This window comes from Canariomyces notabilis, assembly GCF_033297395.1.
Source record: "Canariomyces notabilis strain CBS 508.74 unplaced genomic scaffold N656scaffold_15, whole genome shotgun sequence".
Lineage (NCBI taxonomy): Eukaryota > Fungi > Ascomycota > Sordariomycetes > Sordariales > Chaetomiaceae > Canariomyces > Canariomyces notabilis.
In genome coordinates this window covers 134,272-162,115 of record NW_027041837.1, presented here as the reverse complement: position 1 = coordinate 162,115, position 27,844 = coordinate 134,272, and the positions used below count along the sequence as shown (strand labels likewise).

At 54.5% G+C, this 27,844-nt stretch overlaps 10 protein-coding genes and 1 non-coding gene across 11 annotated transcripts; 6 read left to right on the top strand and 5 right to left on the bottom strand.

Annotated features, from left to right (window-relative positions):
- Positions 1 to 128: 128 nt before the first annotated feature.
- On the bottom strand, positions 129 to 4,478 carry N656DRAFT_780559 (uncharacterized protein). The gene is made up of 2 exons (XM_064815403.1): positions 594 to 4,478; positions 129 to 533 (listed from the first exon to the last, which is right to left on the bottom strand). The coding sequence occupies exons 1-2, from the start codon at positions 4,346 to 4,348 to the stop codon at positions 476 to 478; spliced, it is 3,813 nt and encodes a 1,270-aa protein (XP_064668881.1). The 5' UTR covers positions 4,349 to 4,478; the 3' UTR covers positions 129 to 475.
- A 343-nt stretch (positions 4,479 to 4,821) lies between these two features.
- On the bottom strand, positions 4,822 to 5,731 carry N656DRAFT_711948 (putative methyltransferase; the record flags this gene model as incomplete). The annotated part of the gene is made up of 2 exons (XM_064811777.1): positions 4,822 to 5,536; positions 5,589 to 5,731. 2 exons carry the CDS (start codon positions 5,729 to 5,731, stop codon positions 4,822 to 4,824), a joined length of 858 nt encoding a protein of 285 aa, XP_064668880.1.
- A 477-nt stretch (positions 5,732 to 6,208) lies between these two features.
- On the top strand, positions 6,209 to 7,367 carry N656DRAFT_790401 (uncharacterized protein; the record flags this gene model as incomplete). Its single annotated transcript, XM_064816886.1, has 2 exons — positions 6,209 to 6,245; positions 6,298 to 7,367. The coding sequence occupies 2 exons, from the start codon at positions 6,209 to 6,211 to the stop codon at positions 7,365 to 7,367; spliced, it is 1,107 nt and encodes a 368-aa protein (XP_064668879.1).
- A 131-nt stretch (positions 7,368 to 7,498) lies between these two features.
- Positions 7,499 to 7,846, bottom strand: N656DRAFT_799165 (uncharacterized protein; the record flags this gene model as incomplete). Its single annotated transcript, XM_064817841.1, has 2 exons — positions 7,499 to 7,693; positions 7,742 to 7,846. 2 exons carry the CDS (start codon positions 7,844 to 7,846, stop codon positions 7,499 to 7,501), a joined length of 300 nt encoding a protein of 99 aa, XP_064668878.1.
- A 799-nt stretch (positions 7,847 to 8,645) lies between these two features.
- On the top strand, positions 8,646 to 9,749 carry N656DRAFT_755481 (uncharacterized protein; the record flags this gene model as incomplete). The annotated part of the gene is made up of 1 exon (XM_064813101.1): positions 8,646 to 9,749. The coding sequence occupies one exon, from the start codon at positions 8,646 to 8,648 to the stop codon at positions 9,747 to 9,749; it is 1,104 nt and encodes a 367-aa protein (XP_064668877.1).
- Positions 9,750 to 11,318: 1,569 nt separating this feature from the next.
- N656DRAFT_697563 (uncharacterized protein) lies at positions 11,319 to 13,027 on the bottom strand (the record flags this gene model as incomplete). Its single annotated transcript, XM_064810702.1, has 2 exons — positions 11,319 to 11,841; positions 11,892 to 13,027. Coding segments are annotated over 2 exons (1,659 nt in total), but the record flags the coding sequence as incomplete, so codon positions are not given.
- Positions 13,028 to 13,107: 80 nt separating this feature from the next.
- Positions 13,108 to 13,977, bottom strand: N656DRAFT_153896 (uncharacterized protein). Its single transcript, XM_064808678.1, has 2 exons — positions 13,970 to 13,977; positions 13,108 to 13,919 (listed from the first exon to the last, which is right to left on the bottom strand). Exon 2 carries the CDS (start codon positions 13,654 to 13,656, stop codon positions 13,189 to 13,191), a length of 468 nt encoding a protein of 155 aa, XP_064668875.1. The 5' UTR covers positions 13,657 to 13,919; positions 13,970 to 13,977; the 3' UTR covers positions 13,108 to 13,188.
- Positions 13,978 to 16,762: 2,785 nt separating this feature from the next.
- Positions 16,763 to 17,830, top strand: N656DRAFT_153575 (uncharacterized protein). The gene is made up of 2 exons (XM_064808677.1): positions 16,763 to 17,640; positions 17,698 to 17,830. The coding sequence occupies exon 1, from the start codon at positions 16,931 to 16,933 to the stop codon at positions 17,606 to 17,608; it is 678 nt and encodes a 225-aa protein (XP_064668874.1). The 5' UTR covers positions 16,763 to 16,930; the 3' UTR covers positions 17,609 to 17,640; positions 17,698 to 17,830.
- Positions 17,831 to 20,218: 2,388 nt separating this feature from the next.
- Positions 20,219 to 22,429, top strand: N656DRAFT_769404 (uncharacterized protein; the record flags this gene model as incomplete). Its single annotated transcript, XM_064813703.1, has 1 exon — positions 20,219 to 22,429. One exon carries the CDS (start codon positions 20,219 to 20,221, stop codon positions 22,427 to 22,429), a length of 2,211 nt encoding a protein of 736 aa, XP_064668873.1.
- Positions 22,430 to 24,162: 1,733 nt separating this feature from the next.
- On the top strand, positions 24,163 to 25,899 carry N656DRAFT_711809 (hydroxymethylglutaryl-CoA synthase; the record flags this gene model as incomplete). Its single annotated transcript, XM_064811765.1, has 4 exons — positions 24,163 to 24,222; positions 24,302 to 24,404; positions 24,613 to 25,697; positions 25,762 to 25,899. 4 exons carry the CDS (start codon positions 24,163 to 24,165, stop codon positions 25,897 to 25,899), a joined length of 1,386 nt encoding a protein of 461 aa, XP_064668872.1.
- A 1,387-nt stretch (positions 25,900 to 27,286) lies between these two features.
- On the top strand, positions 27,287 to 27,360 carry N656DRAFT_t94. Its single transcript has one exon. It is a non-coding gene; the product is annotated as a tRNA-Val (tRNA).
- Positions 27,361 to 27,844: the final 484 nt, after the last annotated feature.

Genomic DNA, 27,844 nt, shown 5'->3' with positions numbered 1-27,844 from the left:
CCGCAGAGAACCCATACAGAGCCGCCAATTCACAGCCTTGTCATTGTCATGATCCAACCAAGTTTGACCACGCAAGTAAGATCCAACTTCACTATGTACACCAGGATCTTCGTTGCTGTCATACCGTCACTGTCGATCCCGATCTTGATCATTTCGAACTCAGGATATCGATACTCCTAGATACTACTAGTAGGCCAAGCGTGATGCTGGAAATATCTCATCGCCATGCTTTGCTCTCAGGTGGTGAGAACCCGGACTCCAGAATACAGGCGAGATGAGGCTCGGCGTAGAAACAGGCCATCACAGGTCATGGATACCTGGTATGTACATGTAGCTGGTATATGAGATACATACAGATAACTAAGGTAAACAACGCTAACCCCCGACGTGTGATGCTTGCAGCTTGCCCATCAACCCCAAGCCAAAACTCCAATGCTATGCAGTCCATTAATTACGTTGATTACCCTCCACCAACTCAGCTCTCAAACAGCACGTTGATGACTTCGTCCAACAAAGTAAACGCCAAATGGGCACTGTGTAAAGAAGCAAAGTTAGTGCTTTCGTCTCAGGAAAGGGAGAGAAGGGCTGCCTACTTCAACCGCGAGTTATTCAAGGTCGCAAACACCCTCCTGCTCGCCGCTTGCGCGTTCAGCCGGCCTACTACGCTACCCGCCAGATCCGGCACGAGCGTCGCAAGCATTAAGCTAGCCTCAGTCCTGGTCCTCGCCTTCTCCGCTGGCGTTCGGGGCACTTTGTCCCTAGGCAGCTGGCCGCCAGGCCACAGGCCGTCTCTCAACAGGCCGATGTACTTGAGCAGCGCGTCCTCCTGCAAGAGAGCCCTGACGTTGTCTCTCAGCTTGCGCTCAATGGTGCCGCCCAGTAGCTGATGCAGCACCACTACCACAGCCCTGCCGCGCAGCCAGTTGTTGCCCCGATTGAGCTCAAACACCTCGAGGAAGATGTCACATATCGGTTTGACAAAGGGCTCGAGCTCCTTGTTGTTATTCTCAAACGCATTGAGCTCCGCCTCAGCCTCGGCGGCGCTCATAATCCCCGCCGCATCAGCCACCTCGTCGTTGAGTGCGCCTAGGGGCATCGTCCCAAGCTGATTCGTAGCCGCCGCGATGAGGTTCTGCCCAGCTAATGAGAGCTGGTCCAGAACAGGTATGCTGCCAAGTATATCCTCCATTCCGTCTGCGACCGAGTCGTAGAGGCGCGAGATCATATCTCTCTGTTTGTTGCTGCTCCCCTCTGTCCCCTGCTGCGCGGTAATGACGCGCTGGGAAAGGAAGGCACGCAAATCGCGGCTGCGGCAGACGTCGGGTAGGAGAAGCAGCTCGCTGAGGTACTTTTCGAGGGCTGCGCGCCTCTTCTGAAGGAACTCGCTTTGCAGCTTCATGACGACGCGACGGCGGGGAAAATCGAGATTGCGAACCGAGGGATAGTGCGAGCGGAGTTTCTGGTGCAACTCGAGGAACTCGCTATACCTCCGTGTGATGACCCACGTAGCCGCAGGCATCTGCTCGCCCGCGTTCCTCGAAACCTCGATAGCATAGAGGGCGAATTCCTTGCCATCTTCATCTCGCCCGACCTGGATTCCTTTGATTTTGATGGTGGAGCGGCCATACAGGCTATTGTCACTCTCCTGTATGACGTACTGTTGTCTCTGCAGCTCCTTTCTCCGAATTTCCCTTTGCAGACTTGCCTTTGACTTGCGAAGAATTCTCAGCTCGGCCATGTTATTCGTTAGTTCTGCCTTCCTCAGCAGAGAATCCACTACTGCGTCCTGAGCGATTAGTTTGTCAATGTCGTTGGTTAGGACTGTGATGGCTTCGGCCAGGCCAAGATCGCCGGGAGCGGCTTGGTGTATCGCATCCGCATCGTCGTCTTCCCTATTGCTGTCTGAACCGGACCGCTCATCGGAGAGGAACCTATCTTCGTCGCCGAAGAGGTCGTCGTCTACAAACACCCCAATTCGTGAAGCCGCGCTCACGAGACCTAAGGATGCTAGACTGGGTTTCTCTTGGCCCTTTGCAGGTCTATCCCCGTCCAGGGAGCTTCTCCCTGACCGCGGCAAATCAGTAGTCCGGCTGATGTCAAGGGAGGCCCTGCCTGGTTTGGGCGCTTCAGTGGGCTTGAGATTGAGCGACGGCTCGCCAGGTCTGGTCGAATCCACCGGTCGCCTGTTTAACCTTGGGGCATCTGCAGGTGAGCTCGCCCTGGCGGCGCCGTCTAGTGAGCCGAATATCCCACTCGAGCTCTCGTCACCTTCACCAAATAAAGACGCCCTGAGATCCTCTGCTGTCGGCGGCTGACTGTCTTCCAAAATAGTATTGAGGGCCTTCTCCATCTCTTGGACTACCTTTGTATCGGGCACTGGCGGCGCAGCACTGAAGTCCTGATCAAGGCTCGCTACCGAGTCAGCTAGAGCGTCATCCCCTACATCATCATCGTCGAATAATGGATTAGGAGAGCGATCTTCGTCGATTGATCGTCTGGGATCGAATCCGCCGATGCCGTCAACATTTAGGGCTCTCAGATCAGACGTCGATCCAGCCTTCCGGCCCTGGGGTCCTGTGTGTAGTCTCGGGGCAAGGCGCGCAACGGAGCTTGGCTTAGACGCGGTGTATGAAGAAGCTCGTGGAAGAGGCGAGCCTGACCGAAGAGCTCCTGTGGCTGGTAGCGCTGTATGCTTGGATGCCTCTTCGGCAGCCAATGCTTTATAAAACAAGTCTGACCTCTTGAAATTCTGAAAGTGTTTGGTCCGCATTTCGTCCAGGACGGCGCTCTGCGCTCGCAGGATTTCCCTTCGTGCTTTATAATACTGCTCCGGAGTTGCCCGTTTGCCGGCTTTTAGAAACTCTTGAACTATGCGCTTCGAGGACTCTGGGACCTCCAACTCGGGCTTGCCTAGGTAGGCAGCATCAATTTGAGCAAGATCGAGTCTGTCCGATTCTGTCCAGGGGGGGAATTGCAGCGGCAACTGCTCTCCGTCGAGACCGTCGGGTTCAAGTGGGTTGCGGAAGCCATCGACGACAAGCCAAAACTGAACCATTGATACCAAGCGCTGTCTATCCATGTACTCCATGAAGTAGGACAGGCTCGAAGGGTCTCGGAGCAATTCAGGGAGCGACGCATTCTCCAGCCGAGATGCGGCTGATGGTCCTGTGCCGGGAACCGGGTTTGGTGGAAGGGCTCGTCGGCCACCGCCAGCGGCCAGATGGTACACCCTTTGATCTAGCATTCGCTTGCCCATGTCCAGCCGGCGTAGATAGACTTGGTCCGCGTTCTCCTGTTGCGAGTCCCTCTTCAACTGACTCGCAACCTCGCTGCGGAATCGCCTGGCATCTGACAAATTGTTCACCTTGCGGATCGCCCGAATGAACTTTTCGAACCTCTTCTCACTATCACCAGGCGTGAGACGCGGGAACGTTACCGGCTTGCCCGTCTTGGGAGCGGGAGAGGCGTGCTGGTCTAGGGCGGCGCGCAGTCTCCGGACCGTGGAGCGGTCTTGCAACATGGTTCGTCCATAGTTCTCCATCAGCTGATTCCAGGTATCAGGGTCGGCCAACATCTGCATCACAGGGAACATGACTGCACATGCGGTGATCTCGCGGACGAGGATCGAAACGGCTCTCGAGGCAAGCAAGCTCTCGGGCACAACCTTGGGCAACACCTTGGACATTGTCTGCCGCAGGTAATCTTGTTGCGTCGTTTTGGTATCCGAGAAAAACAGAGTCGCAGCTGGATGCAACTTCCCCTCCCTGTATTTCGAGGCGATGGCCAGATCCAGCTCCTCGGTTTCGGTGACAGACCGGTTTAGCTTGCGTCCCCTCACAGCTCGCTCAGCATCGGAGAAGTCGCGGAAGTGGGCGGTCAGGATCGGGACAAGGCGCGTAGTCAGCACCTCGGCGAGGTCGAGCTCCCGGAGTCGATCGCGGACCCTGAGCAGAGCGCCCCGTATGGCCTTGTCTACCTCGTCTGTGAACACGGGATTTGTGCTAATGTTCGAATACCACACCCTGATGAAGTCGCGGATGATGTACTCGAGGACGTCGTCGAGAGCTGCCGACACCCTGGGGGACTCGGGGCAGAGCGGCGTCTTAGCATAGGTCTGGCGGTGTCGCAAAGCGGCCACCTCTGTTTTCCACGCATCGGGGCCGACAAAGGCAGCGCCATGTGGCCGCGCTGTCTTTCGAAAATTGCGGAATCTGGGGCCGCGCGAGGTGAGCAGCACGAGAGCGAGAAGGGCAACGAGTGTGACCAGCGCACCGCCAACAAAGGCGTAGCCGACCCAGCGGAGCGTCGGGAACCAATTGGTGGCATAACCCCACGTGATAAAGCACATAATGCCACCAAGTGCTATATCTCTCCGGTGAAGTGCCATGGTTGGGCGCGTACAGCGGGTGGCTGCCGTCGCCACATGTTTTGATGTCGTTAGTATGGAGGGGGTTCACAGAGACAAGTCAATTATTTAGGGGCAGACATCGATTCATAAGGGCTTCCAGGCACATGCGGACTGACGTATTGTAAGATAAGGTACTCCGTACAGTAACGTTGTTACCGGGCGGTGACAGGTTTGCTCGGTAGTAGTAATTTACAGGGGTTGCAGTTTGCAGTATTACGGTACCAGTATGTACAACATTGTATAATACACCATCCACCTATCCAGGCACACGACACCACCATAGACACTATGAGGCATCCTGCCCGGTATAGTTCCCCTTCAATGCTATAGAATGAGCGTTTCACAACCGCTATGGTATCGCTGAAACGCTCGACCACACTACCCATTCCTGACCCCTGACCCTCAGTGTTCTCTCACCAAGCGGGATCCTCCAACCTCCTGAACAGGGCGACAAGCTTTTGCCCCTTATGCCTTTCCACCTTCTTGCTCTCCTCCGTCTCTGTCCTCATAATTTCCACGCACGGATCTGCCTCCTGCTCCCCTTCAGATATCCGCTCAAACGAGGGATGCGCCTCAAAGTGCTGCACCATCCACTCGTGCAGGTCCGGCACATCGGTAATGGTATACACAATCCCGCCCGGCCGCATGACATAGGCGTACTCTGAATTGAGCGTCGTCGAGACAATGCGCTGTTTGTGCTTGCGCGCTTTGAAGTGGGGGTCCGGGAAGCAGATGAAAATCTTTGTGAGCTGGCCCTTTCGGAAGAAGTTGGGCAGGAACTTCATCGTATTGGCGCGCAGGACCCCGACGTTACGGTAGAGCTTGGCTTCGTGGTGCTTTGCCCGCAGAGCCTTGATCCGGTCCTCCACGAACTCGGTGACGGAGACGCGAATCTCGAGGCCGAGGATCAGAGTGTCGGGCATCGTGGGCGCGAGGCCGACCAGCAGGCCGCCAAAACCGCAGCCAATGTCGGCTACTTCGACTTCCTTTGATAGCCTCTTGGGCTTTGTTGTCATGGGAGCACGCTCTGGCGTGGCATCTAGCCCTGCCATTTCGTTGTCTTTGGCCTCTTCAACCACATAGTCTGGATATAATGATGACCAGTCCATCTGATCAGGGCTTGGGGGGCTGTACTGGATTAGCTTGGATCGTGCACAACGGGCAACAAGACCCTACTCACTATACGAGTTGGTGATCGGAGAACGGGTTGGCATGAGCCCTTTGCCGGTAAAACTTCTTTCGAGGGAGCTCCGTGACGCCCTCCTCCCTCATGGCCGCACGGTAGTCTTCTCGCTTTTGCCTCTTGTTCTTAGCGCCCCCCATTCTGTCAGATTCCGGAAGTTTTGGATTCAGTTGGAGCAAATATCAAAAATCAAGAGTTGCTTAGAAAGCCGTTCCTTTGTAAATCTAGGAGCAGGGGCACTGTGCAGGATGACGAAGGGTTCTACTGAGTGAAAGACGAACGATACCATCGCGTGGTATCTTGCAATGTGTGAAGGTAGTGTCAGGAAATTAGTGTACGAAATACATACATTACGATACTCCGTGAAAGCCGCACACTTCACGCCCCGTTCCTTGTGGGATTTCCAGGTTGGAGCTCGCCAAGCTTTCCAGCAGTGCTGCTGCAGGGTCTCGTTGCCCCGCTATCGGCAGCTTGCATAGCGACATTTTTGAAGGACTGGCACCCCGCCATTGCTCCCATCCTGTCTGATGACTCGCACTGGTGAGGGCAATTGCTATCACAAAGTTTCGCTACCAATCTCTCCCGTGGAATCGTCAAATAGTATCTGGCACTATACAATGGCTTCTACCAAGCAGATAAACATTGCCATCATTGGTAAGCAACCCCCCAGGTCGGTGTCACCACTGGGCTGTCAAGCTCACAGTAGTCTTTCCAGGCGCCGGTGGAGTGGGAAAGTGCTTTTTGTCCCAGCTCGAGCAGCTCACCTACCGCCGTCCTACCCCCAAACTTGTCCTCATCTACATCTGCACGAGCAAGAAGGCCCTTTACAGCACCGACTACTTGGCAGTCAAACTCAACGACGTGTCGTCGGCCCTCGCTTCCTCCTCACTCGCCCCGCTGCCGATCCCCAAGCTCGTCGAGTTTCTCAACGCTTCCGGCTCCAAGACGGTCCTCGTCGACAACACCAGCTCGCAGGATGTCGCCGATGCATATCCCTTGTTCCTCAGCAACGGCATCAGCATCGTCACGCCCAACAAGAAGGCTTTCTCAGGCTCTTACAAGCTGTGGCAGGACATCTTCAGCGCGGCCAGCAAGTCGGGCGCCAAGGTTTACCACGAGTCCTCGGTCGGCGCCGGTCTACCCGTCATCTCGACGCTGAAGGACCTGGTAGATACGGGTGACGAGGTTACCAAGATCGAGGGTGTTTTCAGCGGCACCATGTCTTTTCTCTTCAACTCGTTTGCCCCTACATCAGGCACCGGAGGCAAGTGGTCGGCTGAGGTGAAGAAGGCTAAGGAGCTGGGTTACACGGAGCCGGATCCCAGAGATGATCTGAACGGGCTGGATGTCGCGAGGAAACTGACTATTCTCGCTCGATTGGCTGGTCTGGAGGTTGAATCTCCAACATCCTTCCCGGTGCAGAGCTTGATTCCGAAAGAACTGGAATCGGCGGCTAGTGGTGACGAGTTTCTCGAGAAGCTCCCGGCGTTCGACGAGCAAATGGAAGAAACGAAGGCGGCGGCCGAAAAGGAAGGCAAGGTGGTGCGGTTTGTGGGCAGCATCGACGTCGCCACGAAGCAAGTCAAGGTCGGCCTTGAGAAGTTTGATCGGTCTCATCCTATTGCAGCGCTGAAGGGTAGCGACAACATCATCAGCTTCTATACTAAGCGATATGGAAGCAACCCCCTGATCATTCAGGGCGCTGGGGCTGGTGGCGATGTCACGGCAATGGGCGTGACCGGCGATCTCTTGAAGGTGCTTTCCCAGATTGCCTGAGCCGACCTGATGTATCGCAACCCGCATAGCCACAGCAATCATACTCCAGCCTTGACGCCGTTGTCTGCAAATATGCTTATCCTTGAAGTGCGCTACATCATTTGTGACGCAAGACTTGGGAGGTGTTACGCTCAGTTGAGCTTCTTTATCCCGGCTGATCCATCCTGCGCCGAGCGAGCTGGCGGTTTCGGCGGGCCAGTGGTGTGGCCGGCTTGCAGCATGTGTGCGGCCGGTTTGCTAACAGTTGAGAGTCGCCAGAAATACAGCACCAAGTCGATGACCAGCAGCAGGAGAATTGGCGAGAGCAGCAGAAGGGAGATTGTCATCTGGCTTCAATCAGACAATAGTCGGTTAGTAGAGAAAGGCGAACTCACAAAGAACCAGAATGTCCCACGGAGGATATAATGGTAGGCGGATGGAACAAAGCTAGGCTCGGTGAACCAGGCATACCAGCTTGCAGCGTCGATGCCGTCAGCCATCTCGAGCGTGGAGTATGTTCAAGTTGATATACACAAGGGTCCCAAGCGTAGCGCACGCAGCGCAGATGTCCAGTGCAAGTGGCAAGGGTGGACTGATAAGTGTCACTTGCTCCGCCGAGCTGGTCGTTGTCGTTGTAGCGGATGATGGAGCAGTCGAGACAACCCCCGTCGAGCTAATTGTTCAGGTTCGCAAGTTGTCGATGAAGCATGCAATCGAGATAGTTTCCATCGAAGACGAGCTTCAGTTGGGCCAGCAAAAGCTCAGTTGCGGGAGATGGGTATGCGGGAAGAAGAGGACGGTTGGTGTCGCTCCGATAAGCCTGGGAGAATAGAACCAGGGGTAGGGATGGCCGTCCGAAGTTAACATGCTCCGGGAGCTCTCAGGGAACGGTTTCCCAATGACACCCAGACTCAGCCTGGCGGGGCTGCCAAGCACCTAGCGCAGCCAAGCATCGAGGCCAGACAAACCAGGGGCACTGGCTCGACTCCACTTCCCCACACCACCACCAGGAGCTAATCAACGTTAGCGTGGCTTTTGCGGATTGCAGTCAGTTGCCCCTCGCTGTCTCTGAAAACGGAACTTGCGGTTCTTCAAAAAAATCAATGATACGCGAACACGGTACAGACATACAGCACACGACTGAGAACGGAGGCACGATCAGGGGCACTCATGCTGCCGTCACTTTGACACACTGAAAACGGTCATTGGGCGTTATACTCCGTACTGTCCGGACGGTGCCGACGTGGATCCCGATATTCCACTGCACTCTACACCACATTCCGACACCCACGATAAACCATGCCTCAAGATCCGCACCTGTACGGCCAACGGCCGCCTAAGAAGCAAAAGAAGGAGATGGCACTGTCGAGCTCTCTAGCTTTCACATCACAGCTTAGCTCACTCCTTGCTGCATCCTCTGCTGGGACGCCCGCTGTCAGCTCTGCGGGCTCAGCCACCTCCGGTCGGGCGCGCCCCTCAAAAGCCGACGTGACCGACCTCACCGGCGTCAAGGTCAAGCGGTCGGCTAAAGCAAGCGCCGTCAACAACGAGAAGGCCAAAGAAAGCAAGAAACTCAACCTGAAGTCGCCCTTGGGCACCGAAGAGAGCAAAGCCGAACTCGAATTCGCCCGGCGCAAGATGGAGTCCAAAGCGCGCCTCTACGCAGCCATGAAGCGAGGCGACTATGTCGGCCGCGAGATCGGCCTCGTCGACTTTGACCGCAAATGGGCCGAATCACAACAGTCCCCAACCAACGATACCCCGGCCTCGTCTTCCGGCTCCGACGCCGACTCCGACTCGGACTCGGATCCCAACATCGACAACACCATAATAGAGTACACCGACGAGTTCGGCCGCCTGCGCCGCGGCACGCGCGCAGAAAAGATGCGCATGGAGCGTCGGCTGGCGCGGGGCGCCGCCTCGGCCGCAGAGCTGGAGCGCATGTCTGCGCGGCCCAAGGCGCCCGAGGCCCTCATCTACGGCGACGCCGTGCAGACCGAGGCCTTCACCGCGCGGGACGGCATGGAGACGCTGGAGCAGCTCGCCCGCAAGCGGGACCGGAGTCCCACGCCCCCCGAGGCGGTGCATTACGAGGCGAGCCGCGAGATCCGGACCAAAGGGGTAGGGTTCTACCAGTTTAGCAAGGAGGAGGCGAAGCGGGAGGAGGAGATGAAGGCTTTGGAGGAGGAGCGGGCACGTACCGAGGCCCTGAGGAAAGAGAGGGAGGAGAAGGCGGCTAGGAGGAGGAAAGAAATTGAGGAACGCAGGAGGGAGATTGGGGAGAGGAAGGCCAAGAAGTTGGCCGAAAGCTTCTTAGAGGGATTGGCCAAGGATTTAGCTCCTGAAAGCGGCGTTGGTGAGAGCTGCGACGGCTATGGTGTCGGTACAGAGAAACCGACCTGAGTTGAGAGACCAAGGATAGATGCTGAAGATGGATCCGGAATATGATACCCCCGAGTGACCCGGCATTCGAGAAGTCAAACCACGTTGCGAATGAAGAATTAAGAGTTCTGATGATTGTGGTTGTTTTTGAAAATTATAGCGAGTCCTCCAACCCAGTTAACCCTTCGCATTAGCAGGCGGTCTCACCATTATTGCCCACAAGCAATGTGAACGGAGATATGGCAGTCATTCCTTGGACTCAATTCTCTCAATTTGCTCTTCACTCCGAGCTAGGGCAAACAGCATAGCTGCATATGGTATCCATGGCCACTTGAGTACTCTCTCAATCAAAATCGCACGAACGCGCGGCCTCAAATAGGCAGGCACATACATCAAACCATCTCAAATCCTCCTTTATCGACAACACCGAGGTCCTCTCCCTACTTTCCTCAGTCGCCCCGTTTCCACAATAGTGAGAATCCACGACACTCAAGGGGTCCTCCCCTTCCATTTCGAATCAATGCTCCCTACCCATTAATCACCAGCCGTGCTTCCACCTACTCTGCGCCATCCTCATGACAACGATCCAAAAACGAATAAATGAAAAGAATAATCCAAAGCCCAACTGGCAGGAGGCCGTGGAGTGCAAAATTGTGGGATTCCCCTGCACTTTCTCTTCATACCCGCCATGTGTTGTGTATCACAGCTCCCAGACCGACCCAAGAAGCAACAACGCCTGAATGATTTGACTGACCCAATACACCGACAGAAAGAAATAAATAAACGTAAAATCCAATCCATATACCCCTCCCAGAGTCACAAAACAAGAAGAGATGGAAGAAAGACGTATATGCTTTTTGGATTCCGAAAAAGGGGAATTGACGGACGAAGAGTAACGTGCCATTGGGATCAAGTCAAAAACCACATGCACCCGCAAGGACTCATTTCAGGCCCAGCTCTTGGTGCTAGGCCTTGTGGCGACTGGCCCCAGCCCGCCAAAGATCTCTTATCAAGTTCAGGGGTTGCCTGTGCCCCGTGGGGATCCTCCGTCTCAAGGATCTTAATGACAATCGGGTCGCCGTCCTCGTCCCGCAGTATCTTTGCCTCCTCTCCAGGGCCGCGAATCTCAACCTGCGTACAAGCTGGCATAGCCGCGCCCGACGTTGACACACGGCGCTCCTCAAGCTTAATAACTCGCGGGTAAGGAGGAGGTGGCGGTACGTAATTGTGGTCGGTGTCGATCGGCCCAAAGGGTCCCGTCGATGAGGCGCTTGAGGAAGTCATTGTGGGACTGGCGTCGCTGGTGGTGGAGCTAGTTGTGGTAGCGGAATCCGCCGTGGAGGAACTAGTGGAATCAGGAGCATGACCGTTTGGCGGGCCGAAACCTTGTTTTCTCGAGGAGAATATTCCCCCAGGCCCGCCTTGGAACGAATCTGAAGGAATTGTCTGACTCTCTCCCCCGGATGTCGTCGTCGTTGTCGTGGTTGGGGCTGGCGTGGTAGATAGAGATGACGATGTTCTTGACGACGGGGACGGCGACATCGACCAGTTGGAGAAGCTCGAATTCTGTTGGGCAAAGATAAAAAGCTCGAGATAAGTGTCCGGCCAATTGCACACCCATGGCTTGTCGCCGTATTGCGCGACTCCTTTCCTCTTGAAACTTGCCATTCCGGCATCGATGTTAACCTGTCTAATCTTTTGCCGGGAATTGGTTGCCGAGCTGAGAAAGCTTTCCGGAAGAATGACGGTTTTGTTATAGGACAGCATTTTGTACCAGGCGGGCCCGCGGTTGGGCTCGTGCTTATCGCTGACCAAGCCCAGTGCTACCGGCTGCTGGATTAGCGGCGGCTGAGTTCCATAAGAGTAAACATGCTCCAGAAGAGTGAAAGAGTGGTTGCAGTTCAGCGAAACGCTGTATTCATCGTTGGCTTTGCTGACGGTCAAGTATAGGCCCGAGATAACTATACGGCAGTTCCAGGCTGCTGACAAGCTGGGGTCCTGGAAACAAGTTGGAGACTGCTCGTCGTTCAGGAGTGGCATGCCGTAAGTACCCAACGGTAAGGGTGGAAGGTCTGAGGGGACCGGGATGGGTTCGGCATCAAATGTTGGTTCCCTGGGAATGTCAGCAGCAGCCTGTCAATGGGGTAGCCATCAGCAACTTACCATGGCCCTCCTCCGCGCCCTTTCCTTTGCTTGGCCACGAAGGTGCCCACTACAGAACCTAATATCGTTCCCATAAGCACCAAGACGACAGCAATGAGACATATTGCCCAGTATGGAATTACGCCGCAAAGCTTCCGCCTCATCCAGAGCTGCCATCTTTTTGGCGGTTTCCTCTTTTCCGACATTTCGTTGTTTAGGCTGAGCCGCCGTTGGCTATCATACGAGGTGAAGCTTGGAGCTGAATGCCGAGAGCGGGGCGACCCAAGATCTTCTGTAGACTCGAATTCGGGATTGCGGGTAGCCAGCCCAATGCCTCCCGCTCCGGGGATGGCTTGAAGTGTGGATGGAGGCACAGTGACCGTGAGAGGTACTACCGTGGCTCCTTGGACGACTCCGGCGACGCCGTCGGCGTCCCTTGCCTTCTGGATGCATGCCTCATCAGGATAGCGGCTATACGGTGGCAACTGCTCGGTATGGCCATCGGGCCCAATCATGTCGTCCACATCATCACCGTCGGGACCCATCCGCCGTCGGTATTGATCTGGCAGCCCATGAAATCCAAGCGGAATAGCCGCGGCCTGGAGGGCATTTGCCTCAATCCCCCCATTTTGAGGATACAGGGCGTAAGGATGACTCGGACCTCGTGGTCCCGAATAAGATGATTCCGACAATGGCAGCGTAGACGCTGTCGTAGTGCTCAGGGTCCTCGCTAGTCGCACATTTTGTGGGTACATTTGATATGGGTGCGATGGCCCCGAAGGTCCTTGATATGGGCTTTCGCTAGTAAATACTGCGGTCGATTCGGTGGAGTTTGTGGTTTGTCGAGTCAACCCTGCAGACTCGGTGCGTGACGACAATGAGTCTTGCGAGTTGTGGGCTTTTGAAGTGCTGGAAGGGCGGCCGGACCTCGACGACGAACCCGAACTTTCATCGGCCATGAGGGTCGAGTCTGACGCCAGGGACGCTGTAGAACCCTCGGATCTGTCATGTATGTTTGCTGGTCGGAAACCATCTGCAATGATGCCCGCCGAAACCAAATCGTGCTCCTCGCCCAAGTCATTGACCGACACCCTCACCGAGCTCCTCGTCGACACTCTCCTCCCCGACCCGTCGGCCTTGTTGCTCGTTGACTCCATTGTCGCGTCGCACGGGGTTTGACAAATCAAACCATCAATCGGTCCAGCCGGCACCGCCAACTCTTCAAAGACGGGCGACGGCTCCCGTTGAAGGCATCGACCCCCTTAGCCAAATCCTCTTCACTGCGATTGGAATGTCCGTTCTGCGGTCGTCTTTTTGGCTATGAACTCTCGTCGGCTCCTAGAAGGCAAAGTGCGCGGGCGTGCGGGTGATATTTGGGTGGTTGCAAGGGTGATTGGCAGACAGAGACCCCCGAGGCCTGAAATGGGCGAGGCCTAGTAGCGTCTCTGCCACGGAGTACGGTGCTAACCTTGTAGGTAAGGTAGGAGGGTGCTATGGATCTGCACGTTCCGTTCCCATGCGTTAAAACGGACGCTGCAACGGGAAAGCGACCAGATGGGCTGAGTATGTGTCGAGAAGAGAGTGTGGCCTTCGGACAATTCAGGAACAAGCAAGTCTCTCTGGGCTGCTCTGTCTGGGACACTGGCACGACTGGGTTTCGGACTCGATTTGGGGGGCTACGGCACACCTTGCAATTGGCCAGCTGGTGACGGGAGATGCCCTGGACCTCCTTTCCCCTTTTCGGGCGGAGTGCTCTAGCGGGGCCGTCGGAGTTTCTTGGCAGCATGGCGTGCAGCGCTCAAAAGCAGATCCACTGCTCAACTGCCAGGACTGCCAGGGTTACCAGGTTCAACTCCACTCAAACGAAACCTGCTGGTCCATCCATGGACCATTCCAAGCGCACAAACATGGAACGCTGTCTGGCAAATGGTTGCTGCAGGAGGCAGTGGAAGTCTCCGCTGGCAACACGAGCACTGTCGACGTCGCGAGACGGTCGTTTCGGCTTGTTCGGCGGTGGCCAAAATCTTGAAAGCTGCCAAGGCATAGCTAGTATGCTCAACTACTCCATCCTAATTGCAGAATCGTTGTCCCAAAACGATGCGCAGCTCGAACGTCTCATTCGCCCTGACGATTAATCAAACGGCACTCTCTAAGCGGCGACTTTTGGCTCGAAGTGTAGCTTTATGGCCGGTAGCACACAGATGCCCTGGCCAGCCAGGCTTTGGCAACTTCCTCGGCAGCGTTTCCCGCAATTCTCCAGCCGGGGAAACCAATATATTCGAGGCTTGGGATTCGCCCGTTTGATTTAAGCCTGTAGCTGGCCATTCCACACCTGGCAGCAGAGATCGGAGTACGGGGGGAACTGGACGTAGCCTGGCCTATAAAATGAACCAAATGGGTCGTACTACCGTGAATGAGCATTTGACCGTGAGAGGCCGGAGGAAGTGTCTGTCCCAGAGTAGCGACAGTTTCGACAGTCTTCTCACACCGAGTGTTCTTCTCGGCCTGTTCTCAACCGGCTCTTCGTTGTCTTTGACACCGAACCCGCTCAAAACCCTCAGAATTCCGAAGTGACTCGTTAACAAACGTCTAGAGTCAAGCTGGCATGTATATTGAGCTCGAAGAGCAAGCTGCAACGGTCTGCTAGTGTGCATGACAGGGAATTCGAGTCGTTGCACGCAACCTGTCACCCTATAAGTACCATATGTACATACATACAGGGACAATATGTGATGGCCATCTTACCTGACAGTCTTGACTTACATCGGGTAGAGGTATATTCCTGCTAGTAGTAAGTTGTTCAAACATGCTTGATCCCTGGGGAGACCGAAGCGTCATGCGGCCATATCATCTTTTCTTTAGGGGAAATATGGCGTACGCCTGGAGTCTCGATTCTTCCAGGTTGCCTTTCCTCGGTGATCGCGAGATGCACCACCGCTTAGGAATGCAACAGGATCGGTTGAGATGCCCAGCTTGCATCATCACGGTAGTACTTCGTACCGGCTGCTGCTATATTTAAGGACGGGATGTTCAAGAGTTCGCTAAACCCCTACTGGCCTACATCACCATGTGCGGTGTTTAACCTCAGCATACCGCAGACCTCGGTGTGAGATCTGAGTTCGCACCAGTCTCTAGCGTACCTACGGTAGGTATATGAGGTGCTGGGTACGGACACTATTTCAGCACGAACGCCAGATGGGAACCTGGAACTCATCGAATCCATACGGTAGGTCTTGTATGATTTCTTGCACAGTAGAACATGAAAGGCGCTGCTCCTAGGTAGTACCGGTATCTGGCTATGGAATGACCACCTACATACCTAGATGACCACATCTCGGCGGTTAAATTCCTGGTCGCGGGAATCTACCTGATGCTGTATTTCACCTGACATATTCGTATGTACCCCACGAAGTTGCAACCTTGGAAGTATTGACGGGAAAGTCGACAATCGTGATCCAATTCAATTAATCGGCTCGCTCGGCTCGCTCAAACACAAAAAGAAGCGGCTGTGCTGGGAAGCATCTGCAGCAATCCGGTCACCACAAGCCCTGATAGAGACCGACCGTACTCCCGCATGAGGAAAGGTGCCGTGGTTACTCGAGAAGATACCTTATGTACCTTATATATTGAATTGTACTGTAGCCTAACGCGGAACAGCGGTACTATACTGTACCAACGTTTATTCTACCCTTCTTTTACTGCCCATTCTTCTTACCCCACGCTTTCATGCCCGCGCTTCGGGCATCGCGCCGAAAAAAATGACTGGAGAGGAACCATCGAGGAGCCGCCTCGTCGATGCTTGTTTGGTCCCATCTTCACACCATCTCAACGCCTAGAACATAGCCATCGAACACTCTCTGATTGTTTGATGTTCTGTTGCAGCCTCACTTTGGTCCATGAGCCTTGTTATAATTTGCCAAGTCTTTGTCATGAGGCTGCGAGATGTTTCTCGATTTGGCTGTCGCTCTGACTACCTGGATTGCCCCGCTCCTTCTCCAGGTATTACTGTAATTACGTAACAATACCGTACAGAATTATCACGGTAATTATGTCCATGCCCCACCTGTCCTTTTCAAACCCCCCATTGAGAGCCGTGAATCTTCAATTTCTTTTTGGTCATATTCATGAATCCGTTCGATACCTAACCTCAGCAGCCTGACCTGTCCGGCGGTGCCCGTCAGGCACCATGGTTATACCTTGCAAGATGGCACTTCTTTCTTTTCCTCATCCTCTCTTCGTGGCTCCATTCAATACTCAGCAGCTGCACTCTGACCGCCGAATGTCATCAGAAGCGGAAGAGATCGAACAAGGTTGCACGCGGGTATCTGCGTGTATGCAGCTAGCGACTGCAGTGTCCTTGACCTCCTCTTGAAAGCAGGGCGCGTGGCTTACTGAATATGGCGGGTCCTGAGCGATGGACGACCAATCAATTTCCGCCCGGTTTATACGCCAAACACCCACAAAGTTGTCCGATCCGTGACCTTCGTTAAGTGAGGCTCCGAGACGCTGGGACGAATGAATGCATCTGGTACGGGACTCCAAGACGGAGCTCCAAATACCACGGTGCGCAAGCCTCATGTGCTATTGCCAGATGCCTCCTCGTCTTGTCGGTCCTGGCCCAGTTTGGGAGTGAAACCATGCACGACTGCATGCAGACTTGGACGTGACGCTTTGCCCGACTGCTGCAGAACAACCACAGCAGCCAGACGCGCACCGTGCGCATCTCTCCCCTGAGTGTATTCTCATCTCCATGGTAAGTCTCCCGGTATTCTGGCGTCTGCCCAGTCCCTATATCAGGGCTGTGCCCGTCTTCTTCCTGGCCCTCTGTGTCTTCCTTACAAACTCTTCCAACCTTGATCCTCGGCTCTTGCCTTGAATTTGCTTCGCAATCACAGTTGGTGGCAATAGTCGACCCCTCGGTCACTTCTACCACTCTGTTGACCCATCCGAGTGGGTCAAGGGTTCCCCGGTCACTCTCTACCGCTACAGCCACCTAGGCCAGGGCCGTAGGTTGGGTTTTATTCAGGTCGCCTTTATACCTGCCAACTCTCCACGAAACAATGTCTGTCAGCTCCCGCAGTTCGAGCTCGGGCTCGAGCTCTAGGGGCCAGTACAGGGAGCGCCGTCTCCCCAAGACGGCCGCTGTCAATGCTCTGCTCTACTTCAGCGGTCGGAACCCAACGAGGGTCAAGAGTGTCCGGGTCTACTACAACGACGACGATATTGAAACGGGGAGCACTGGTTCTGGTTCCGTCTTCTCCTGGGCCAGCGGAAGGAGCGACGTCTATCTGGTCGAATCGACCACGCCGTACTGGTACGATGACTACTACATGGAAACGTCCGCAGAACCAAAACATAAGAAGCGGAAGTCTCGGAAGCAAGGTAGATCCTCCCGCGCATCCCAGCGCCCTCCCACAGGTACCTGGCCGAGACACGCAACTGTTCAAGACGAAAGCGACGATGACGACGATGACGAGAGCGTCAACAGCTACGATGACTATGGGCCCCCACAGGCCGGTTTCCCGCATCCAGGCATGATGCCTCCGCCGGGCCATCCTCCCGGCCCTCCTCCGGGAGCGTTCCAGCCTGTCTACGGTGGCATGTATCCGCCACACGTCCACCCTGAATTCGTTCCGCCTCCCCCACCGATGGGACCAGCAGCTACGCCCCCGCCACCACCGCCTGGAGGCCACTTCGTGCCCGACAGTGCCGGAATCCAGGTGTTTGTTGACGGCTAAGCCGCAGAGCTCGCGAGCTGGAAAGCTGCAGGGTGAGTGCGGTGATCATGATTGTACGACGTTACGGCGCAGGCGTTTACGGCGTTTAGGTGAATGGAAGGAACGTCCAGGACATTCCAATTTTCTGTACCAATACCAACAGACTTTTCGCGCGGCAAGGGCGCATTACAGAGTCTCCAGTCCGGGCCACAGGACGGATTGGTTCTTTTTTTTCGCTGGAATACCAAGTTTTCCAAGACATACGTTGGCAGTTTCAGGGTAAAAGCAGCGGGAGGTGGGCAGCTTGCTTGTGGGCAAGGCGTTCAATGGAACACGACTGTTCCTCTCTTCTTGATGAGTGGCACATAATGAGACATGACTTCTGTGCTTCGGCCCAAGTTAACTCTCCTAAGAGCTTTTGGCATCGTGCTTGAGCTCCACAATCCGTTGGGCAACGGCAGCCCAAAGATTTTGGTATATTAGGTACGGTTTCAGCACTGAACAACTGTCATGATTATCAATAATCAGCTCGCAGAAAGCTACATATCCAATTTGTGATCGAATTAATGAGGCCCGCTGATACCATATGGCACTTTGGGTGCTTGACGGCCTCGGAGATAAGTTATGGACAACCCTAACCCTGCTTCGTCGTCTGCTTGCTTTGGCGCCTTGCTGCAGCTTCAACTCATCACGGCGCTTGCATGGTGCTTTGGGTCGTCCCCTCTCACGGGCCCCGACGGTATCTGCGCGCCACTGATGACTCACCAGAAAGCGTACCTTTGACATGCCGCTTTCGTCGGTCGTAGATTCAGTAAGTGATTCGCATTGTGCTTCACGCCGGAGGAGTTCACGCCGGAGGAGGTCATGTCTCTCTGCCTTATTCGCTCTCGTCTCAAGGGCAACTCAAGGTAACAGGAGGAACATGACGGCGGTCGTTGAGACTTGAGAGCTTCCTTGATGGCGGGGTTAAGGCGGGGCATTCCCGCTCGTCCGTTAACTCAAACAGAAGCTGCGCCTCATTGAGGCATGTGACCTAAATTCTAATCCGGACGGACAGCATGAAAGAGGCAGCCTTGTGGAACAAAGCAGCACTCCTCTGAGTTCTGTTCTTGCATCTGAGTGCGATTTTGATGCGCCAAAATTTGAGGTTGATACGACGACGGATGGATGGAGTCTCAATGAGCCCTCGCTCTGTCCTCTTATGTAGTTGTTGATAGGGATCAACTAGGTAACAGTCTGCAACACAAAAGATTCTGCGGTTTGTAAAAGACATACATACTGAACCCTGCTCCTACTCAACCTGCTGCCCACCTTGAAGCCTGAAGGATGCGACTACAATATCTACTTGCCTTAACTAGTCATAATCTATGCAGATTCTGACCAAGACAGACGAGGAGGCGCACAACTCTCGGCCCGCTTGTATTATGCAATGTCCTCCGCTCAGCAATGTGCGCCGAGCGGTAGCAACGGAGAGGGCTGTGGCTGCTGACAACATTTCTGAATGCACTCTCCATTCCAGGCTTCACAGAGTTCAATTGGCTGATGCTGTCGGGTGGCCCCGGACGCATTTCACCGGACGTGGGCATCTACAAGTACCAAACTATTTCAAGAGGTCTCCCAAGTTGGCAACATCAGCAACCCGGTACGGTGCGGTCAAACCAGCCGATTTCGAGAACAAACAGGAATGTCTAATAATATCGCTAGGAAGGTAATTATATGAACTTGAAAGGACGGGAATACAGTGACTCGAGTGATAGGCCAAATTCCCCCCACTGCTCTCCCAGCACTTGCACTCTCCACCAATAATTTTGCCACGGAAGAGTCACTCGGCCGAAGGGTCGGGTCCCGGCGAGCAGCAAGAGGAATGAATGGATTTTGTCCTCAGTCAACCGACCTGTGGCGGCCCGGGGAAGTGGATCACTATCGGCCGCCGCCCCGGGGTCCCGTCGTCCGTCTCAGCGGCCAATCACCCCCGATGACGCACTGCGGGTGAGGCTTAGCTGGTTTCCTCCTCCCATAGGTTGCCTTGTTGCTCTGCACGATCTCAGTGTATCGGCAACCCACTGCAGATACGCATAACAAAAAGTTGGTGAGACTGTGGCTGGATAAACATTTAGAAGTTCAGCATGCCAGTGGTAGGGGCCGCAGGCGTATGCAACCATCCCAAGGTGTCCTGGGACAGCAGACCTGAACCGGGTAGGCCGATGAACTTGAGGTTTGACCAAGGCTGTGACCGTTCATCAACAGCCACTCAGGCTTGGATGCCTCATCTCTAGCGCCAACATCTGCCGTGCTGCTGCCTTGGAGCGGAGATCGAGGACAGATTATTTATGTTCCAGGTATTACTCAGATAGTCGGCCAGTTAGCAGCTGCTGGCAGGGTTCCTGTGATAGTCAGCACTTCAGAACACACGAGACAAGACAATCTGAGCTGTCTCACCCTCTCCACCCGTGGTCTGCCTTGTGCTGCGCAAGCATAAAAACCAAAGCAACCCCCCTCCCTTTCCACCTGAGACGTTCGAGCCGGATCCTAAATCAGTTTCCTCACTTCTCGACTCGTTCCATCCGAGTCCCCGCCTTGCTCGCTCATCGAATCGACTACTCCGTATCTGGCTTGTTTAGCGCCGTGACCATGGACGAACTGCCTCCCTTGCCATTGTCCTCAGGGGCTGGGTTTGCAACCGTCGCTCCCCAGAATGCAATCCTCGACTTCTTTTTCCCGGGGATTTCTGTCCTCTCTACCGCCGTGGAAAAGTATCTCCATATCGACTTGAACATCTATATCCCCTTGGTCATGCTCCTCGGCGGCCTGGTCTTTGTCTGGCGTTATTTCAGCGACTACGTCTGGGACATCGTCCAGTCGTACCTCATGTCGGTGGTCGACATTCGCGTAGACGACGAGATCTACAACATGGTGATGGCCTGGGTGTCCAAGCAACGCTTTTCCCAGGGCGCCCGCCGTTTCGTGGTTAACACCAACCTGAACTCACGATCGTGGTACTTGTGGAGATACAGAGAAGATGAGGACGACGACGATGAGGAAGGCGCCAACGAAAGCGGCGGCCAAGCCAGCTGGGAAAAGAAGAAGAAACGGGCGCTCGCCTATACCCCGACATTTGGGAGCCATTGGTTCTGGTACAAGGGCCGCCTCCTCATGTTCCGGCGGACGCAAAACACCCAGGCCGCCGCCTTCATGACGGCCAGCGAACGCGAGGAGATTTCCATCTCTTGCTTTGGGCGGGACCCCTGGGTGCTGAAGGAGCTTCTACACGAGGCCCGGCAGGAATACATGAAGCACGATGAAAACAAGACCATCATCTACCGCGGCACTACCAAGAGTGGCTCGACTGAGCCCGTCTGGCAGCGCTGTATGGCGAGGACGAGCCGTCCGTTTTCGACCGTCATTCTCAACGAGAAGGTCAAGAAGGACCTGATCGACGACGTGACCGACTACCTCGACCCGGCGACCCGGCGCTGGTACTCAAACCGCGGCATCCCCTATCGCCGCGGCTACCTGCTGTTTGGCCCGCCGGGAACCGGCAAATCCTCCATCAGTCTGGCGTTGGCGGGCTTCTTCAAAATGCGCATCTACATTGTCAGTCTAAGCTCAGTTACATCCAGCGAGGAGAACCTGGCCTCGCTCTTTTCAGAGCTGCCTCGGCGGTGTGTCGTCCTTCTGGAGGACATTGACACGGCTGGTTTGACGCATACGCGAGAAGACGGGAATCAGGTGCCCAACAGCGACGTGGCGCCCAACAACACAGCCACGCCTAGCAAATCTCGCGGGCAGGGGAACGGCAACAACAACAACAACAACACCAACAACAATCAACCTATTGGCCGTCTCTCTCTGTCTGGACTGCTGAACATTCTCGACGGCGTCGCTTCGCAGGAGGGCCGTGTGCTCATCATGACGACAAACCACCTTGAGAAGCTTGACAAGGCCCTCATTCGGCCAGGCAGAGTCGACATGATTGTCAAGTTTGACCTCGCCGACGCAGAAATGACCGCTGCCATCTTCCGAGCGATCTATGCGCCCCTGGAGGGAGACAAAGTCCGCGCATTCCCGTCTCCCGCTGCCACCACATCCTCTCCTGGTACCTCGAGAGCGCTTTTCAAATCGCGAGCCGGCTTGCCCACCGCCGAGGAGGAGAAAGCCCGCGAGGCGGAAGCAGCCGAGGCAGTTAGGAGAAAGGAGGAGGCCATCGCCAAGGTGGACATCCTTTCCAAGGAGTTTGCCTCAAAGATTCCTGCTCGTGAGTTCTCGCCTGCTGAAATTCAGGGGTTCTTGCTCAAGCATAAGCGGAACCCCGAAAAAGCAGTCGAGGGCGCGGAGATTTGGGTTGCTGACACGCGAAGGGAAAAGAAGAAGGAGCAAGAGCTAAAGGAAGCTCAGGCGAAGAGAGAAGAGGAGGAGAGCATGAAAAAAGCGCAAGAGGAGGAGGGGGAAGGGAAGAAGAAGAAGAAAAAGAAGGGGAAGAAGGAGAGGCGCTCAAATCGGAAGACTTCTTCGACGAAGTCCAAATCCAGAAAGAAGGATGAAAGCGGAAGTGAGGAGTCGAGCTCGGATGGAGAGTCGTCTTCCGAAGCGGAGAGTAGTGAGTCCGAATCGGAGCGAGAGGCGGCTGCCACGAAGAAGCGGAGCAGAAGCGCAGCCGCCGTGGCCGAAGAGAAGACGACTGCGCCGGCGCCTGCTCCTGCAGCCGAGGCCGAGCCGGTGGTGGTGGTGGTCCATCCTCCTCCCACTTTCACGGTTGACACGGACAAGGCCAACGGAGCCAGTCTCGACGCGCAGAAGAACACAACGCCTCGGGAGGCGGATTCAGGCTATGGCACACCGTGAGGGAGCAATTGGTGGTTAGACTTTGTTTCTGCGAGGACGGGTTGGGGGCAGGGCTGGAACCTCCTATATCACTTCCAATTGCATTACCAGGCGTTGGTTGACGTTAGGTACGCTTGTCTGTTCTGTATGTACTCTACTTAGCAGTAGACGGTTGAGCCGATGATAAAGGCTCTAGACCTGTGCTTGTAAGCCGATGGCGAGCGAAATACAAGAACCATGTTGCTGGGGCCGAACCCGATTCCAGGCCATCCCCGTCATAGGTTGGCTGAGTACCTTAAGTAAATACATACGTACGAAGTGAGAATGTCCAACTCCAATCCAATCCAGATCCGGGCAAGTCGATCAATCCATCGACCGTTTATCGGCTCGGGGCGAAGAAGAGGAATAGCCGGCCGATAAGCGGCGATTACCCTGATTGGAGGTCCGCCATCGTCCCATCAGTCGACACTTGACAGGTTCGCGAGAGTCGTCACCCGCTCAGCCACGCCGCGACACGACACGACGATGCCCGAACCCCCGTTCCTGCAGCATGTCAGCGTGGTAACGTTGGCGGGCGACGAATGGGATGGAGGAGCTCCTCCGCAATTGGTGGGGGACTTGGGAGCATCGGGACCCTGGATGCACGGATTCGGAGTCTGTCCCACAAACAACGGTCTCTTTGTCTGAGGACCCTCGGGGATGCAATCGGGGATCAGAGCCTGCCGAACGTTGAGGCAGATTTTATTCTGTACCGCCTGGGGATTTTGTAGCTGTTATAGGTTTTCACCGAGACAAGAATGGTGATCTCCTGCTGTTGATTTAGCATGGTATTGTACTGTAACCATTACCTACCTTCAGTGTAATAAATCAAGGTATGTAATCGACACTATGTATTGAAGTATTGACAGACACTCCCGTCGCCTGCCGCCATTTCGGCGGGTTCTAGCCGACCGCGGCCAGAACCCGCCGACTATTTCACACCTCTCATAAGTCCAAAGTCAGGCAAGTCAAATACTCGCCGACAAACCAGTGGGCTGTTTGTGGAGAGTTTATCTTCTTATCAATCTCGCATGGAACCTCCACCTGAAAGATTAGATCCGTACATACCTACCTAACCATAAAAATCCTCGAACCCGCAGCGGAGACAAGCTACGCGTACGTTAAAAGCACAACAGGCACGACAGCGTAATCGGGAGAGCTGTGTTTTATTGCGTTAATCCTCACGCTCCTTTCTGCCTTTCACACCTTCCCCCAGACATCATCCATCGTTTGTCTGGCCCCGCCAAACCCCATAGGTGCGTTGATATTGTCTGAGCCGTCCTATACAATTGTTCCCGCCACAAGGGTGGCTCTTCCAAGGGGGGAAAAAATTCATATTTGAACCTCCATTCAACCCCGTCACTCCCCGTTTCCCACCTGCTGCTTTTCGTTACCTTTCACGCTCTTCCAAATTGTATAACCCTCTGTCCAAAGATATCGACGGTGTACTAACCTCGAGCACAGTCATGTACGTTATCCTGCTGCCACCTCATCATCAGTTACACCCTTACGCCTGCATGTTGGAAAAACTGGGTCTTGAGCATGGGGAAAACGGCGGTGAATGGCTCCAAAATAACATGGGACGAGGCGCTAACTGATCTGCCCCTCCAAAAACAAAAGACCCTCCTTTCCTCGAACGATCGTGTCTCTTCTGCTCCTCAACATCCACTCTCCCCTGATTCCTTACTTGCAACCCGCCCAATTGCTCGCCCACCATGGCCTCGCGACCTCAGAATATCGGTATCAAGGCCATTGAGATTTATTTCCCCAGCCAGGTGCGTCGTCTGGTTGTCCCCTTGGCACGCCAGAGCCGCCTCATGCTGCTTGCGCCGACATCGCTGACAGCTGCAATAGTATGTGGAGCAATCCGAGCTCGAAAAGTTCGATGGAGTTAGTACCGGCAAGTACACGATTGGCCTTGGCCAGACGAAGATGAGCTTCTGCGATGATCGTGAGGGTCAGTATTCCTGGAGTTGCCACTGTTTCCTGGCTCTGTGTCTCCTTTTCATTCATTATTTATTTCTGCACACTGGGGTTGTATCCGGCCGCCACCGTTCGTGTGTGGGCGGCTGGGTGGGTCCTGTTTGTGTTAATTGATGAACCCAGGCCTTGTCTCGTGCTCAGGGGCTGATGTGATTTGGCGTGGGGTACCCCGCCAATTCTAGACATCTACTCGTTTAGCTTGACCGTCGTGTCCAAGCTCCTCAAGAACTACAACATCGACCCCAATTCAATCGGCCGCCTAGAGGTCGGCACCGAGACCATTCTCGACAAGTCCAAGTCGGTCAAGTCGGTGTTGATGCAGTTGTTTGGCGACAACACCAACATTGAGGGTGTCGACACGGTCAACGCGTGCTACGGCGGCACGAATGCCCTGTTCAACAGCGTCAATTGGATCGAGTCTTCAGCTTGGGATGGTCGGGATGCCATCGTTGTTGCTGGCGACATCGCTCTTTACGCAAAAGGCAATGCACGTCCCACGGGTGGCGCTGGTGCCGTCGCCATGCTGATTGGCCCCGATGCGCCCATCGCTTTCGAGCCCGGTCTCCGGGGTAGCTACATGCAGCACGTCTACGATTTCTACAAGCCCGACCTAACCAGCGAGTACCCCTACGTCGATGGCCACTACTCGGTCAACTGCTACCAAAAGGCCCTCGACGCCGCCTACCGCGCCTACAACAAGCGCGAGGCCCAGCTTACGAAGGGCGTCAACGGCCACCTCAATGGCAACGGCGTCCATGATGGCGCTCTGCCCAAGACGCCTATCGATCGCTTCGATTACATGGCTTTCCACGCCCCCACGTGCAAGTTGGTAGCCAAGTCGTACGCGCGCCTCCTCTACCTCGACTTCCTTGCCGACCCAGAAAACCCCGCCTTCGCTGATGTGCCCCCGGAGGTGCGCGACATGGACTATGAGAAGTCGCTAACCGACAAGGTCGTTGAAAAAACCTTTATGGCGCTTACCAAGAAGCGCATGGCCGAGCGTGTCAACCCCTCGACCCACGTCCCCACCAACTGCGGCAACATGTATTGCGGCAGCGTCTACGGCGGCCTGGCCAGTCTGATCAGCCTCGTTGACAGCTCTACGCTCCAGGGCAAGCGGATAGGTGTGTTCAGCTACGGCTCCGGTCTGGCTGCGAGTTTCTTCTCGTTGCGCGTGACCGGCAGCACTGAGAAGATCGCCAAGGTTCTGGACATTAACAACAGACTGGCCGCGCGGCGGGCAGTGCCTCCGGAGACGTACGATGCGGTAAGCTTGATACCACCTCGACAAGCGAGTTTCATGGGCCACCTTGCTAACTAACAAATTTTAGATGTGCGACCTCCGCAAGAAAGCCCACCTTCAAAAGAACTTCACACCCGAGGGCGATGTCTCAACCATCGCTCCCGGCACATACTACCTGGAGAAGGTGGACGACATGTTCAAGCGCTACTATTCGGTCAAGGCATAGACGACCCCTCCATTCATCACAGTGGGATGCGTAACTACACGGAGACATGCATTATAGACGGCCCAAAACCTGGAGCTGGGCATGTTCCCGCTGGTTCGGTTCTGGCGGAACTAGTGGCTGAAAATTCTTGAGGAGCGGGTTGGATTAATAGACCGTGGTGCATCGCATCAGGTGGTTTCGTTTCGGCACCTCCGTTTTTGGCTGGCGCAATGCGATACACAGGCATGGGGGCACCATTGCTGCTTTTCCTTGTCTTGTCTTGCTATATGCGAGACTTGAAGGTGAAATGTGGCTGCGAGAAAGAGGAAATAGAAGAATAGTGCGGACGAGAGGGTCTTCTGCGGTTAGACAAGTGTCCCGTTGCTTACCTGGGCCTGTTAATAATATGTGGTGTGTGAAGGGGATTCCGTCTGGTTCACTCGTCTTCGCGGGTGTGGACAGGTTAGGCATCGTCTGTTCCGCTTACGCTTGGAGCTTGCTTGTATATAGCGAGTCTGGCTACTGCTGGCTCTCTAGACGGCTGTGCTTCTGAGCCTTGAGCTCGGCTTGGCCGGGTACTTTGGCTGCAAATGATGCACTGGGCGAGTGCGCGAGTGGCCACGCTGTGGAATGCAATAGACTATACAGAGTATAATTCAACATGGAGCAGTCTATTAGAGTGTCTCTTACTGGTGTTATACCAACCTAGGTGTAATAGCTCGAGTCACTAATGTCTTGGATAGGTAGTTCAAGATGCACTTGGTGTGGGAAAACTCGGCTGTAATCGTGGGATGTGGTACGTGGGATGAGTTCGAGATGTTGATGAAGGATGAGGCTGGTTGAACGGAATGCATTTCCTGGAGTAGGTGTGAAGAGCGTCGCGACGCTTTATCAAAGTTAAATCCCCTCAGGTTAGAGATCCGATCTCGCTCAGCGGCTGGTTGGATCTGATCGTGCTCATGTTTGGATCGTCTTGGAATCTATGAGGCTAGGAGGAGTTGGTCTTGAAACCTGAGATCCTTTTCATTCAAAAGTGATCATATCTGCTGTTTGCTTATACAGTACCATACCTCCCGTACTACAATCAGGTTATCGGAACTGTCTTTTGAACCGCTATATCCATTGGTGACAATATAGCTCGCAAATCAAACCCCCTACCCCTGACTCCCTGAACTCATCAGGGTGTCTCTGCTGTATGTGCGAGCAATTGCAACTTCGCCATCCTTCTAGATAGATATCCTTACAATCCCACGCATAGCCCTCTAAAACTTATCACTCAGCACTTCATCCCGCTCAGTAAAGCTATCCATAGACTCGGCGCACCACCCTGTCGCTCCCAGGAACACGAGAGGTCCCACTAATTACCTTGGGTCTTATTTCACTCCAACCAGAATCCGCTCCTATGATTGGTCGAATGGTGTAGTTGGTTATCACGTCAGTCTAACACACTGAAGGTCTCCAGTTCGAACCTGGATTCGATCAACTCGTTTGCTTTTTGCCCTCAACTGCTTGTATCATCCCCCGGAGACACATGTAAACGTTACTCTCTGTTGGCAGTAACGTCAGGTTTGAGTCACTGTCCTTCTCAGCCGCTGTCGTGACTCAACCCCAGCCACCTGAATCGAGACGTCTGAAACGTTAAAAGACAGCTCAGACCAAAAAAACCCGGTTGTCGTGGTTAGCTCAACACCTACAAATTTGCTGTAGAACACGGACCACCCTTAACAACTTGATAGTGATTGGGCTCACGCACCTGCAAAAACTACTATCGCTTACAGCGTACATAGCTGTTACGAATTTTTGATTGGTTTAAAGGACGTGGTGGAACCTATGATCCTGAACGGTAAGTGTTGGATATCCTGAACGGTAAGCGTTGGATATCCTGAACGGTAAGCGTTGGATATCTTGAACGGTAAGCGTTCGAATTTGGATATCCTGAATGGTAAGTAGGGTATCCTAAACGGTA

Coding starts and splice junctions, on each gene's coding strand:
- N656DRAFT_153575 (XM_064808677.1), top strand. CDS start 16,931: ATGTCTGTCAGCTCCCGCAGTTCGAGCTCGGGCTCGAGCTCTAGGGGC.
- N656DRAFT_780559 (XM_064815403.1), bottom strand. CDS start 4,348: ATGTGCTTTATCACGTGGGGTTATGCCACCAATTGGTTCCCGACGCTC. Junction 534..593: donor TTGAATAACTCGCGGTTGAA/GTAGGCAGCCCT, acceptor TTCTTTACACAG/TGCCCATTTGGCGTTTACTT.
- N656DRAFT_153896 (XM_064808678.1), bottom strand. CDS start 13,656: ATGCTGCCAAGAAACTCCGACGGCCCCGCTAGAGCACTCCGCCCGAAA.